Genomic DNA, 15,098 nt, shown 5'->3' with positions numbered 1-15,098 from the left:
CCTCGTGCTGAGACGAGATGAGAGAGATGAAACAGTCCCTCCGGGATCTCGACGTCCTATTTTGATGATTAATACCGTCAAAATTATGGCCAATTTTCCCAATTATTTATCACGTTTCAACAGGATTTTTCGGAAATGAAAACAGAGCGGAAAATCAATACGATCTTTTTTTTCCCCTTCCTGAACCACTGAGTCAAGCAATCGTCTGCTACAATAATAAGCAAGGTGTAATTGTTTTACACGGTCGTCTGTGGTTATCTCTTGTTTTTCCAGGCTTTAATACCAGCTGGCACGATGATGTTTTCACAATATGCATAATTAGCTCTGCACTGTACTGTGTAGTGCCTAAATCCAGAAAGCGTCAAGCATTTTATTTTAATTTTAATTGTGAGTTGCCGCAAGTTTTGTAAAAAAAAAAAAAGCAAATTATGGCAAAAAGTTTTGGGCCAGTTAGATATTCACACTAATGTCATGCCTTGCCTTTTTTTAATAACTCGTAATCATTTTCGCACACTGCATGATAGTGTTTGAGTCAATATACAGTATATGGCTTTATAAAGTCTAATCTAACTCTCTGCACGGGAATGAATGTGCTTCATTTCTCTGATTCCTGCACACAAGTGATCCCCCCGGAGCTGCATTAATAACTTTATGTTTTGAGGGTAGAGGACCAATAACAAGCCTCTAAATCTAAGCTGAGATCATATTGCAATAATAGAACCGCCCACTGACTCCAAACAAGCATAGAGGGATGGATGCAAATGTTGCTTTAGCTCCTATGGGGCAAATAAAACAACTGTATTTATAGTGTAGTTTATATTATGTGGCTTGAAATTATGCAAAATAAAAAATAACAGGGATTGTTCCTAACGCTATATTAACTTCCCAGAAAACCAACACAATCCAATAATGTCATTATTTGTATTTAAAGTGCAATTCTGGCACGTATAATTGTAAAGCCTCCCAGCTGATTGGGTCTTTGAGCAGCTCTTCAAAGGGCTTTTTGTTGCTGAAAACAACACGGATCCCGAATCGAACCGCCTCAGAATCTGCTGATTTGAAGTCTCAAAGTCTTCCTGGAAGCGGCACTTCACTGTCTGCTAATGTAGTGGCTGGATGGTTTCCAGTAAAAAAACAAACAAAAAAAACAAAAAACAGACTGACTCGACAAACAGTAATGGAGAGAGTGGTGAAGTGAGCTGTGCTTTCCTGCTCTTACAAATCATTTTCTTAGAAACCGGCCGGGGCGAGCCCGGCGACCTGCGGGGCTCCGAGGCTCAGATCCACATTACCTGGTTGTTCTTTCCTTTTGCAACACACTCCCTCTTTTTGTCCTGCGGAGCCGGCCAGTCGATCTGGAGGAGAGACAGAGACGGAGACGATGAGCTGCAGGAAATGATGCCGTGTGCTGTGTGTTTTGCAAACGCTGCATAATAAAGCGTTTCTATTTCAATAAATGACAGACTACAGAGAAAATCCCCGCAGGAGCAAGGATCGGTTAGAGGAAAGGAAAAACTCCATGTAAACAAGACGAAACCTGTAGAGGGAGTCAAACATAAGGCCCGTGGGCCAAAACCCACCCGCAACCACCAAGGTATTCTAACAACATTCTTAAGAGTAGCGGACACAACACACCACTGAGACACCAGCTGAAGCTCAGATTCATCTTGTCAGGGTGAGTTTGTAAAAACATAATGCAACAGCTACAGGAGATGTTTTTTAGTCATTTCACTTGATTTTGCACCAAAAACATCATTAAAATTGGCTTTATGTTGAAATTGTCATCATTTTTTTGTTGTAATTGTAATATTCTCTTCGCTCTATTTTACCGGTTCGACCTCCTCGAGATGAAATTGGGACAGGAAATAAAAGACGTTCGACTAACATGTTGGCCCGCAGCACATATCTGGAACATTTGGGTGAAATCTGGCCAGCTCGATGGAAAGTCCCAAAAAGGAAAACAAGATAAGAGCGATTGCGAGTATCTCCACTGTGAATTGCAGCGTCTTATCAGACAGCTTCAACACTGGAAACCACAACTTCACTTTTGAATATCTGACTGCTTTGCTGGCGAATCTACATGAGCATTGAATTCATAACGTGAGAGTGAGTTTGTGAGCGATTCAGATTTCAAACTGGAATTTACCTGTTGTTTGTTAATAAATGCATCACGTGTGATTAAATTCAGTGTTCTATCAGACCTTTCTGCATCACAATTGAGGGAAAATGCCTTTACATATTACCTTTTTTCACGTCAGGCCCAGTTGATAACAGAATGTAAGAAAGGAAGTGATCCTACTAGACACTTCCATACAATAGCTTCCATGACTCTTGTTGCCACAAACACAACAACTTCCTTGGTCAACACAAGTTTAATGCATTAAAATCGACTGTGGTTGAAGATCCAGGTAATTGAAAGTTTTCTATGGCGTAGACACAGAACAACAGATGAGAGGTTTCTTGTCAGTGACTGTTCATTCCCATGACAAATAGTAAAGACCCTAACACTGAACCTTGTGGGACTCACTCATTTTCTAATAGTGGCTCTGAGGTTCTATCTAAACAGTCTGAGCTCTCTCTATGAGATCATTTGCAAACCAGCCAATAAGAAAATAATTCGTAATAAAAGTATTATCAGCAGATTTGTCTGGAATAATCTTCCCCTGGAGAAACATTTCACACTCTCCTTTAATGGCATTTTGCTTAACTCAGCCAATCCACGGGCCAGTCTTGACCGCCAGCTGCTGTAACTCGAGGAAAAACCCCCACAAGAAAACACAAATATATAGAGTAAGTCTGACAGCCGAGCTGAAACACAGAGCGACGGCGTCTGCTCTGACCCCTTAAGAGGAGCAAAATGGAAGTTGTGACGTAGAGGTGCAGTTTAAGTGGTATAAAACAGTGGATGAGCAGAGCTGCCCAGCTGGTGCTGTGGCAGAGCTCTGAGTTCATTCCCAAGCTGTGGCTGGTGCGTCGGCCTCATCAAACACACTGCGAGTCCAAGGTAAGGAACTGCGAGGTCTTTAAAAAATAAAAACCCTGGTGATTATAGAATTGTTTAGAGGATGTAAGACACTGAGAGGAGCGGACTGTAACACACAGCTGCCACAAGCCACAAGCTTTCATCCTGCAGGAGGTGCAATTTAGCTGAAGCATGTAGGGGGCAGAGAAAATATATATATAAAAAAAACAGTTTTACACTTTCCACATCCATATTTATTTTCACCAATAGGCTCGGGAATTTTATCTGTGTTTACAGTGGGCTCTTTTTCCCAAATGGGTGTAACACAGGGCTGAACTCTGCTCTCTGGACACCAGTCCAAAGTATGAAGTGTGTTTACTCGGATGTTTCCACACCATTAGAAATAATTATAGCGGCCATTACTGGAGAAAAGCTGCTGTAAAATTCTAAATTATACTGATTTACACAACTGGATTTAAACCAAGTGCAATCAAACAGGCTAATCCCACATAATGCACATGTGGGTGAAAATGTTCTTGGGACATCTTGGAATATTTTAGCATAATATCAGAGTAGTGTGTTTTTATGCTCTCGGGCAGAGGAAGAAAATCTAACATACACCTGATCTCAAGCCAAAATGATCCACAATTACATTCAACACAGGAGCGTTGAGAAACACACATTTAAGATTGGAGATAATTATCCAGCTGAAATCCTCCGAACGTCGTCCACTGAATATCAAAATGTCTTTCTCAGACTCTCTGGTTTCATCTGACATGAACTTGTGATGGGAAGAAGATCCACAGGAGACTATCTATCTATCTATCTATCTATCTATCTATCTATCTATCTATCTATCTATCTATCTATCTATCTATCTATCTATCTATCTATCGGTTTCTATAAACACACTTACAGGTTGTTTCTTTAAAAAATTTTTTTTTATAAAATTGCACAACTGAAGCCGATTCTTTGTTGTTCCGTCTGAGTTGTTCTCTTGCTGTACATCACCCACTCTGGGAAATCCACTCTTCATTAGCAACACACGGATCAGGAACTACGCTGAATATCTTATCGGGTGGCCGCATTAGGAGTCAACACTGAGAGCAGCTCTCGGCGTGGAGAACTAATAGCCGACCGAGACGAGGCGTCTGCAGAAGGAAGTGTCTCCATCACATTAAAGCACCGACCGCGCCAATAATAAGACTCGGCTCGCGGGCTCATTTTTCTGCTCTCCTCACATTAGTGTCTTTCCATACGTGGTGGGGACGTTACGTGACGAATCGGCAACACCAAAGTGAGGTTATATATGAAAACTGAAGTGGAAAAAACATTTATTTTGGGATGGATCCCGGCGCTCTTGCGCGGCACTTGGCTTGGAGCTGTAAAGAAAAGGCCACGTGCAAAATCTCTGCAGCCTTATCTGCCGCGACGTCAGCACAAGTGATGCCGCCCACGCTTTGGCCATTAAGCCTAATGCATGCCAAATGAAGGCAAGTTAACTTAAAGTGCTGGTAGGAGCCGACAGAACAACGATACAGCATGCGAGTCGAATTATGAGGGGTTGGGAGCGTGATTAGTGATTCAAATTAAGTGTGGGAGTGGGCTCCTTTTGGAAGAAGCTGGAGACAAGGTGAGCCGGTGCATTGATGTCGCAAATTCATAAATGAAAATGAATGAATGAAATAATGAAAAGCAATCCACAGTCATCATGGGGAAACAGCGTGGCTAAATAATGCAGAAGAAAAACACAAACGGCGGCGAGCTGCGAGCTGAGAAAATATCCAGGGGAGGCAAGCAGACAAGGAAATAACGACGGCGAGGAAACAAAAGCGACGCAGACGCAGGAGGAGGGGTGAGAGAGTGATGGGCAGATGGTGACGGAGGGGATGGACTATCCCTTCGTCATTTTTCTGCTTTGGCTCGTTCCTTCCACACGGCACGCTGGGGGCCAACAACAGGTGGTCTTGTCATTACTGTAAGACTCATAACCCTCACTCAAACAGCCAGCGGCGACAGTGTGTGTGTGTGTGTGTGTGTGTGTGTGTGTGTGTGTGTGTGTGTGTGTGTGTGTGTGTGTGTGTGTGTGTGTGTGTGTCTGCCTCTAATAACCGCTCATTACGGCGGTAAATCAGATCCTCCAAACCGCTGCAGGCCGCTCGCCGCACCTTCGCTGCTTCTGCTTGTAATCGCATTGATTGCAATATGGACCAATTATTGAGGGAGCGAGGCGAAGCCAGATTGAGTCTCGGAGGTTTCGGCATCTCGGTTTGCGAGGAGAGAGGAGGCTCGCCTCCCGGAAGAAATACAAGACGCACAAATTACAACAAGAACAGTGAAATGAAACATGACTCAATGCGTGCATCATAAACTCTGACGAACGCGGCCAGTGTGTGTGTGTGTGTGTGTGTGTGTGTGTGTGTGTGTGCCAGCACACACCCCCACATTCACAGTGGATATGTTTGTGCTGATAGAAGTGAAATATTGGAGCCGCACACATTCTGATCTTAATATCTGGCAGCTCGCTCTCACCAGTTACTGTTTCAGGCTTTTAGCAGTAGATAACATAAATATCGTCCAAATAAAGTAACAATCTGGCAAAACACCAGCAAACGTTTAGCGCTGATACGCCCAAAAAGGCTGAAATATTGTAAACATGTTTTGTTCTGATTAACAAGGATTAAACTGGTTTGCAACTATACCACTCTGAAGATTAGAACTACTTTCTAAGTAGATTTTCTAAGCTCAGCTCCAGGATTTAAAGCAAAGTGACAGAATATGGCAAAAAAAACAAAAAACATTTTAGATTCATGATATTCTGAAAAAATAGAACAGAAACACTGATTATACTTTCTGCTTACCGACTTCAAACTTGTACAAACTACAGGGAATTTAAAAAGCGAGCTGAGCTGGAGACTATAAAAACTAAAGAACTGTGTTTTGTTCCCATATTGACAATTTCAGTACATTTTAATGAACCGAGCGAAGGCAAAACATGCAAGTAGGGGTAAGATATTTCAATCAGAGTTTAAAAACTAATTTATCGATATATGGTTTATCCGTAACTTTCATATAATTGGCTTTATCTACTTTTACACAACGTTTCAAGGGAAAAGGCTTCAGAAATGTTCCGTTTTGAAAATGTGCCGTTTCCTTGCACATGTGCAGTAGCGGTGTTTCCAAAGAAGTTGCGTTGTCCACCGTTTCCATGGCGACAGAGTTGGAGTGTTTTCAAAAAGTAGTTTTTTTTGATTGCCAAAGTCATTCTGTCACCAACTTTAGATAATTTAATAAAACCAAACTGACTGAATAAAATATCTGGTTAAAACTGAGGAGAGCTGCTTTTTTTTTTTTTTTTTTAGCTGAGAATTGTAATAAGTGAACTGACAGCAGGACACAGAATCAAACTGTCATCAAGTCACACAAAAAAAACCCATTGTTTATTGCCGATACAGGATGAAAGTGTCCTGATTTTAATGTCTGTAAACGTGAAAATGTTTCAGCAAACAAGCTGTTTTCAGCAGGAATCATGATAAGAACACCAGGTCCCTTTTTATGCTCCACTGAATTTAAAAATCTCAACACTACACTTATTTTTATTATGATTTTTTTTTTACTTTCATGATTAGCATTACCACATTTTCCCTCTTTTACCTTTTCCACATGCATAATATTATGAGAAATTATAATAATAACCAGGCCAGACCAACAAAAGACTTTCCTGACCCGATCCACTTTATTATTCTTCAATGAAACTCTTTTGTAATTATGTTCCAGAATATTTTTTTTTTACTTGCATGTGTTTTCAAATGCCCTTGAGCTAAAGGAAAAAAAGAAGAATAAGAAAAGGTCAGCCTGTAAGTTAATAGGCAGCAAAGAAAAAAAAGAAAGACCGGCAGAAGCAAAGATTAGGTTTTATGTTTTCTTATCCAAGCCGAACCTCTGTAATACTTGAAAAGTTTCCATAATAATTGTATCACAGTTAATATCATAATTGAATTTGCTGTGTTTAAATTAAGTATTTGAATTGTGTGTTTATCTCCTCGGGGCTCAGTAACCGAGCCGTGTGGCGGACGCCTTTTCTTCCTGAACTGTCCATCACCAAGTCCTGTGGCATTAAATCTTTTCATTTGTTGCTGTTTCCACAAAAGCCTAGCAGACTGTGTGGGTGTTTACAGTGAGAGCTCATCAGCCGGCAATTATTATTCTTGAAAAACCTCCATTGTAGATACCGATCATATACATTTTAATCTGTCACTGTGGTGAAAGAAATAAAGAAGGTTTTCTTTACTGATATAAGACTTTATTTAACACGCCGAGCTCCTTTTCTTTATTGAAAGTCTATAAATTTATAGTGTGTTTCTCTTTAACAGGTCCACTGCAGGTGATAAATGTTGAGTTTCCATTACCACTGCTCGGAGAGCTAAACCCCATCGAAGCCAAGTTCACTCGACAACGTTTCAAGAGAAATGGCTTTTTGCATTTATGTTTCAGAATTGCGTTTACACTGAAAACACTTTGGAAATGATGTCCGTTCACAAGGAAAAGCTAAAAGCAATGTAGTCAGCGTTGGATTGTTATTACAGTGACTGCCAAAATAAAACCTCCAAGGCCCAGGAGGATATGGACTGGGAGTCATGACACCCCGGAAGGAAAGCATCGTTGTTATTGTCTGTATACTGACGGAGCAGCGCTTCAAAACGTTACGTTTTATCCACGTTTCCATGGAGACGGAGACCTTTCCAAAAGTTTTCCAAAAGTTTTCAGTTTTCACATGAAAACGTAATGGGTTAACTGGCTAGAACAGCCTCAACAGGTAAAACAAAAAAATAAACAAATAGTGAAACAGCTTTACGAGGCACAACTATTAAAATGGCTAGAACATCTTTAACTGCTGGGATGATACGACTTGCTTTTTAAAACAGTTAGAAATGGGATCAAAATGTGAAAAGTTGTTTATTATAGGTCTTAAAATTCAAAAAGTCGACATGGATATAGTAAATATAGCAAAACTATAGAGTATATTTAAGATTTCCAGCTACGCTATCTTCGTTTTGAAGTTCAAACAATAAAATTGCTGATACATTTATTGAAAAGTAGGAAGTAGCGGCTCTTTAAGCCTGAACATGTGTAGACTTCTGCTCTAACCCCACTGGACTGAGGCCTTCGCCTGAGTCTGGTCCTGGCTTCTTGGTGTAAAAGGAAATAGTTCCTTTTCCCTCCTATGCTACTTTGAGCGACATTAGTTAGGATTCATTCTCCATTTTTACACTGAAGTTGGTTCAATGCAGCAACTGGCATTCAAACCAAAACATTCAAGATCAAGAATTAACCAGATTTTCACCAACAGAGGAAACTGCCACATCAATAAAAAGTCATGTTTTCCCCCTGTGGTGGAAGAAAGACGGAGCCTTCAAAGACTGTGTGTGTGTGTGTGTGTGTGTGTGTGTGTGTGTGTGTGTGTGTGTGTGTGTGTGTGTGTGTGTGTGTCTTACCTGTGGTCGCAGCTGTCTGCTGATGTCATTCGGGTCGAGGGCGAACAACGCCTCGCGAGCTCCCACGTACAAAACCCTCTCATGGTCCGACAGCGTCAGCATGCTGTAGTTGAAGACTCCCTGAACGCTGAATCTGGCCATGCTGTCCAGAACGTCTGCAGAAGACACACACAGACCATCTTTACGTTACAACACCGACGACACGGAGCCAGAAAATATCCCATCTTCCCCTTCAGCTGGTCGACTGACAGACGAACATTTCACACTTGTCTGGTTGAGATTTGTTATTCACGCCGCTCCCTCACATAAAGCTGAGCATCGTCGGCATAGAACGTAATCTTCCCACATCACTCCATGAACAACTGAGTTCCGCCACGCAAAGTCACTACCTGGAAGAACTCCTGGAACTTCAGCATCTCGGTTCGAGTGTTTGTGATTTATGCAACTAATTAACTACTTTTTTCTAACCTTGGTTTCACAGTTTGAGCCTCCCTGATCAATACTTTGTTCTAAGGAAACGTGCAACATGGGAGATGACGATAAAAGCCACAAGTGAAACCTAAATTAGTCGCTCCTGTATTTTTATTGACTTTCATCTCATGTGCGTTGAATTTCTTTCTGAATGTAATTACTGACGTGATGTGATTTGTCTCTCAATGATAAACGACTTCAATAAGAAACAACCACACATGCTTTCTTTAATGACATTAAAGGGACGTTGTAGGGTTGTCCTGCTACAAACGAATCAATACTGGACGTGGTTTCATGACAAAAACAACCAACAGCACCCACTAGTGGCCCAACATAAAAACGACACTGTTTTCTGCATAAACCGACGCCGTTTCCAAAACGTTGCCGTGTAAGCGCGAAACTTTTCTGAGACAAAAACACAAAAACGAACCGCCTGTGCTGGCTCGGTGACATGTCCTCAGCCTCCCGTGGCTCTAACCTGGATAAAGCCACACAGAAAATCAATGAACGTATGAAAAAGAAAGAGAAGTGTAAATATTGAACCTACATTTGACAGGTTGAAATGACAAAGAAACATATATGTCTATGTTTACCGGATGTGTAGGGAGGCCCAGCACATTTTGAATATGAGCTCATTAAATTAACCTTAACTAGTTAAAAAAAAAAAAGGAGTAGTTACCATGAACGTTTAAGGAAAAAGTATTAAAAGCTCCTTGGGTTACACCTCAGCAGACTCTTCTGAATAAACAGAGACTCAAGTATCTGGCTTGGAGATCTGTTATAAATGATTCCTGGGTGAAGGAGCCTCGCATGGGAAGCTTCCCAAGCTCTGTGTTTACTTTAAGAACCTGACGCAGAAGCCGGTCCTCGTGCAGCCCCAGTCTGATAAGTCCCAGATATGCACGTAAGACGCGAGATAAGGATCCCGTCTATTTAGACAAGCTGCACAAATAAACAGGAGGCAACGATGCTCTCCCAGTCCAGCCCTTGTTTTGATGAAGAGTGCGGTGGCGTGTCCCGTTGCAGCCATCGGCCGTGAACGCTGCAGCTCAGCATGCCAACCAATCTGGAGCTTTTAACGCAGCGGTGTAATGATGAATCAAGATGATATCACATTAATGTAAAAGCTGCACAGTCTGCAGTGTTTTTCTAGTCTAATAAACAAACTAATCTTCGGCAGCTCCAATCAGCCGGCGCTTAGTTTTGTTTAAAGAAAATAGATTTTGTTATAGATGCCAAGATGTTCACATTCATACAACTTTGTTCAATAAAAATGCCATTAACACTGGTAATTGTTGGATTGAGAAAATCGACCTTCCTTGCTTTTTGGAAAACAACTTCAATTGTGTTTTGGCTCATTTTAACCAAGCGTTTATACCAAAGGATGTTAAAACATTGATAAACTAAAGCATGGCTGCATTAACTCCTGCTCCAGAGGAGAGAGAGCAGCTTAATCCAGGCCACACAGCACACCTATACACAACAAAACAGGGATTTAGAGTCGGACCGAGCGGCATTATTGAAAATGGAAAATGAGATCTGAAGTGACAACGTGGGCCGAATGCGAAGAACAAGAATACTTATAAATTCACACTAATAATGGGCGTAAGTCTGCCGGGGTGATTAGATTGTTCATTATCTGGCCCGCACATCCAGATGCGAATCGCATTTTAATACAAGGCTTAAATGAGGCCTTTTAGTGTGATTACGCTATCACTCACAGAATTAACAGAATGCCCCATCTACCCCCCCCCCCCCCCCCCCCGGACTTCAAGCAGCCCAAACGATGCGATTTATTTGAGGAGAGTCTCACTCGTATCAGAACTGCCCACATTTCCTCGGGGTTGTTTTTTTGTTTCTATTTTTTCTCTTTTCTTTTTTTTTTGCCGGCTCACACGGCGACACAAACATTCACCAAAAAAAAAAAGATTACAAAGAAATCACAAAATGTTCTCTCCTCGCTCCCATCTGCAGGGAAGAAACTGGAGCTGACTTTTTTTTTCATCAAAATTTAAAAAAGATGCACCAGCTGTTTTGCTGTTCTCTCTCTTACACACACATACACACACACACACACACACACACACACACACGCACACACACACGCACACGCACGCACGCACGCACGCACACGCACACACACACATACACACACACACCATTCAAATCCCCTGACTAGCATGCAGACAAACTGGTGGCGCAGAGCAGAGGAGAAAGCGAGACAGAGGCTGGAGGAAAGAGGGAAAAGGAAGGTGTTTAGTTTTCATTATCCACACTCTTGTTGCTTGTAGTGTCACCTTGTTCTCTCTCTCTCTCTCTCTCTCTCTCTCTCTCTCTCTTACTTTATCTGGGATGATAGAACGTGTGCAAAACGCGGGGCGACGACATAATGCCATCGTATAAATCGAATGAAAATCTTCCTTTAGTGTTGTCTTCTACGGCAAGAAATACTTTCACATCTTTCACTGTTTTGTTTTTTTCCTCTACTTACCCCTAACTGAAAATAGCTGCTGAAATCCAAAGAGAGACCTGGTGTGATTTATGGTGTGACGAGCTGCTCATGTGACGCTGTGGCCTAGTTGAGACTGAATAGACTTTTATATGCAAGGAGAAGCCTGTTCTGGGTGAAAGAGCTGTGTGTGTGTGTGTGTGTGTGTGTGTGTGTGTGTGTGTGTGTGTGTGTGTGTGTGTGTGTGTGTGTGTGTGTGTGTGTGTGTGTGTGTGTGTGTGTGTGTGTGAGAGCAAGGTCAGACAAAGATGATATGTTATAAGTATGGCAGTGATTTTACTCTAAAGTTGCCCTTGAACTTCCTCCATCACAAGATTAGCTTTCAGATGCCAATTCAAGACTTGTTTTTTTTTAGTTTTTTTTTACACAAATCATTAAAAGAGTTCAAACATGTTAATGCAATGACCGTTTCACACTAAAGGAGGGTCGTAAAAAACAAGCTGGACCTCTGAGCGGACGACCAATGGGAAGCAAAGGATCCGTATAGAACCGTCTTCAGCGGCGTGGCGGCTGTTCTAATCAAAACGGCGTGATTTGGCTCTAAGCTCAACAACAAGCAAATGAATGGCCCATGAGTGGAGATAGCTGGACTGTCCTGCCAGGCAGGTTGTCACAGCCAACAGGGAAACCATCACTGTTTTGTTATGTTTTTAACTCTTGAGTGTCACTCTAAATAAAACTTTTCAGGACTGGCTGCAATATGATGGAACCTTTTCACGTCTCATGACTTCTGGCTGCTCTCTTCTGGAGTCATCGAGGCAAAGAAGCTGGTTTTTCTCTTCTGAGGTCCCGTTTACACGACAATAATACGAGTGTATCCGCAAGACTTTCTTCACTTTTGATGGTTCCGTTCACACTGTATCTGTGAAGTTTTTATTAGGTGGAATGTTTCTTTTACATTGCATTGAGTGTGACTGCTGTACATAAACATGCCTGTGAATTTTTATTTAATGATTTATTTAGCTTTGATATGTATATAAAATGGCAGGCTGGGTATCAGTCTGTTTCCACTTTGTGCTGCATTTGAATGTACTAAAAGTGCTCTATAAATAAAGTTTGATTGATTGAATGATTGACTTTCCACCTAGGTATGTCCTCCAGCATTATGATCACTGTTGCACAAAAATACCTGGAAAGCTCGTCATCCTCGGTTCCCGTCGGTTCCTAATGTTGTCAGAGTAAGACCCTTGAGTCGGGCCTTTTTGAAATAAACAAAATATAACATAAAACTCTCCTTTTTGTTCAAAAAACAGGCAAACGGAGCGTGCTCAGATCTACTGGCAAAGTGAAACAAGCCTCTGAAAGTGCACTGAGGACACTTGGGTCAGTGAAACGTTCAAATCTGGACAAGCCTCTCTTCAAGAAAACCCGAGAGGCGACATGTTTTAAGAGGTACAGAGGGATGGGAGGAGAGAGATGGAAGAGTGGAGGGAAGAGGTAACCAAAGGAAGGAAGGAAGGAAGGAGGAGGGGGGTTGAGTACTGAAGTCGGCTTATTATCTGAAGAGCAGTGGCGTATAAACATTGGAGGGTATGTGCGGATGAGCGAGTTAGACGAGAGCGAGTGAGGAGAGAGAGGCGGCGTCCTCGGGGGAGAGGCGAGCACATCTGCTGTGTTCCACACAGCCGGGCGAAAAAACTCCAGAGATGACACGCTGTACCACCGAGGGAGGCGAGCACACACACACACACACACACACACACACACACACACACACACACACACACACACACACACACACACACACACACACGCAGTGTGTATGTATGTGTGTGTGGCCCCACGTACACACTTTCAGTCTAAAAGACAATTGATTTGCACAAACTTGTGAGGCGATACAGAGCACACACATATTCACAAATCACTGCACGTCTGTACGCATGTGCCCACCATGGATGTACTCATGTGTCCTTTCAACGACATTGTGTTTACATGCAGACGCACACACACACGCACGCACGCACGCACGCACGCACGCACGCACACACACACACACACACACACCTGGAAGAGCTCTCCAGGGTACCTGCCTCGTCGACTTTCCGACAGAGGGAAAGTTCTGCTCGGAGTGGTTTGTTTGAAGTGATCAGCCTCTCTGTCATTAAGAGGCGATATGGGAGACGCACTTCCCATCTGCCACCACACTGTGGCAGCCCTGAGGCTACCTGCTGTGGTGCGTCAGTGCATATGCATGTGTGTGTGTGTGTGTGTGTGTGTGTGTGTGTGTGTGTGTGTGTGTGTGTGTGTGTGTGTGTGTGTGTGTGTTTGCAGCCTGCGTGAGTGATGGGTTTGTCTATACACAGATGAAAGCGCGTCCCCAGCTGTGGTTCATCACTGTTTGTATGCAGGTCAACAAGTGCACATGTTGTTTCAAACACTATTTTCTCCATGGAAATGTACGAAAAGCCAGCATTTCTAGGTCCAGGAGATTTGAAAGCGTGGAAAAAGCAGCAACCTTCTCTTTTTATTACTGACTGGGCAAAAACACAAATATCTAAATTGAGTCCAAACGAAGCGCGGAGAATATTGTAGCTGCTCTCACTCCGCCGTCCTTGTACCGTATATTGAAGAGAATCAACTCTGAATTTCAGACGTCTGCATACCGTTTGAAGATTTTAAATAGAAGTATTCAAGGATTTCTTTTTTTTCCTCCCATCATTTTAGGGCCCTCGTCTGTCTGTGTATGTCTGAGGGCGGTTCGAGTTAAATTACAAGGCCTTTGATGCTTGGAAACAACAGTTTGTAGGAAGCAGGAGAGTCGGAATAAGAAATGGAGGGCAAACACGGGGGGAGGCATAATGAGTCCAACAGATGATGGAAGAAGCACAAACAACAAAAGAGCAAACACCGAAAAGTCCAAATGAAAGGAAAGGAAGCAAAAAAACCGAAAAAAACAAAAAACAAAAAAAACAACAACTCAGAACTTGAAAAGGCTGACCGAGGTCCACACGGCTCAGAAATCTCTCTGGCCTGGTGTGTGTGTGTGTGTGTGTGTGTGTGTGTGTGTGTGTGTGTGTGTGTGTGTGTGTGTGTGTGTGTGTGTTTGTTTTCAGATGGGTGTGGAACAGTGATAAATGTAGTACAATGGGAAGCCAAAAGAGATTATTGTCGGCCATGTGGAGCTGTATAAGTACTGATAAGAACATTTTGCATGCTGATGCACAACATTCACATTTGCAGAGGGAAACCCATTACAACGATCCTCTGGTGTTGTTTTCACCTCGGATGTGACGGACCGTTGTTTCTTTCTCTTTCGGTGCAGTGCAACACCTGCAACTCTGTGCGTTTGACACTTTATGGTCCTCACAACACACATCAATGCAACCCAATCCTGTCCTTGAACGCACCACAAAGGAGAAGTTTCATAGTGTCCCGACATGCAACAGTGACGCAACATGATCAAGAGGATGTCACGGGGCAATAAACCCTGTCGGGAAGAAAAGCTTCCAGTGAATTGGGTCATTTCTTATAAAAAGGTAGCAGATCAACAACTGGCGCTCCAACATTCACTGCTGTGGCGTCTTGAAACGGAGCAACAAGGACAAAAATGTTTCACCGGGGGCCTTGAAGAGATTACGCTCTGTGAATCTACACGGTGCAACTTTGCTCTGCATGTATTCACATGCCAGGCGCGCATGGTCGCATGAACTCACTCTATTAC

General features: G+C 42.5%; 1 protein-coding gene across 2 annotated transcripts in view; it reads right to left on the bottom strand.

Annotated features, from left to right (window-relative positions):
* sema4c (sema domain, immunoglobulin domain (Ig), transmembrane domain (TM) and short cytoplasmic domain, (semaphorin) 4C) overlaps positions 1–15,098 on the bottom strand; it is a 111,268-nt gene that overhangs the window by 26,034 nt on the left and 70,136 nt on the right. For both annotated transcript variants that reach the window (XM_080467406.1, XM_080467407.1), the window contains 2 exons: positions 8,458–8,612; positions 1,293–1,355 (listed from right to left, as the gene is read on the bottom strand). In XM_080467406.1, the coding sequence (XP_080323532.1) occupies positions 1,293–1,355; positions 8,458–8,612 (218 nt within the window). The remainder of the gene's footprint in view (positions 1–1,292; positions 1,356–8,457; positions 8,613–15,098) is intronic.

The sequence above is a fragment of the Lipophrys pholis genome (assembly GCF_963383615.2).
Source record: "Lipophrys pholis genome assembly, chromosome: 7".
In the NCBI taxonomy this organism is placed as follows: Eukaryota; Metazoa; Chordata; class Actinopteri; order Blenniiformes; family Blenniidae; genus Lipophrys; species Lipophrys pholis.
This window is presented reverse-complemented; position numbering and strand designations above follow the sequence as displayed.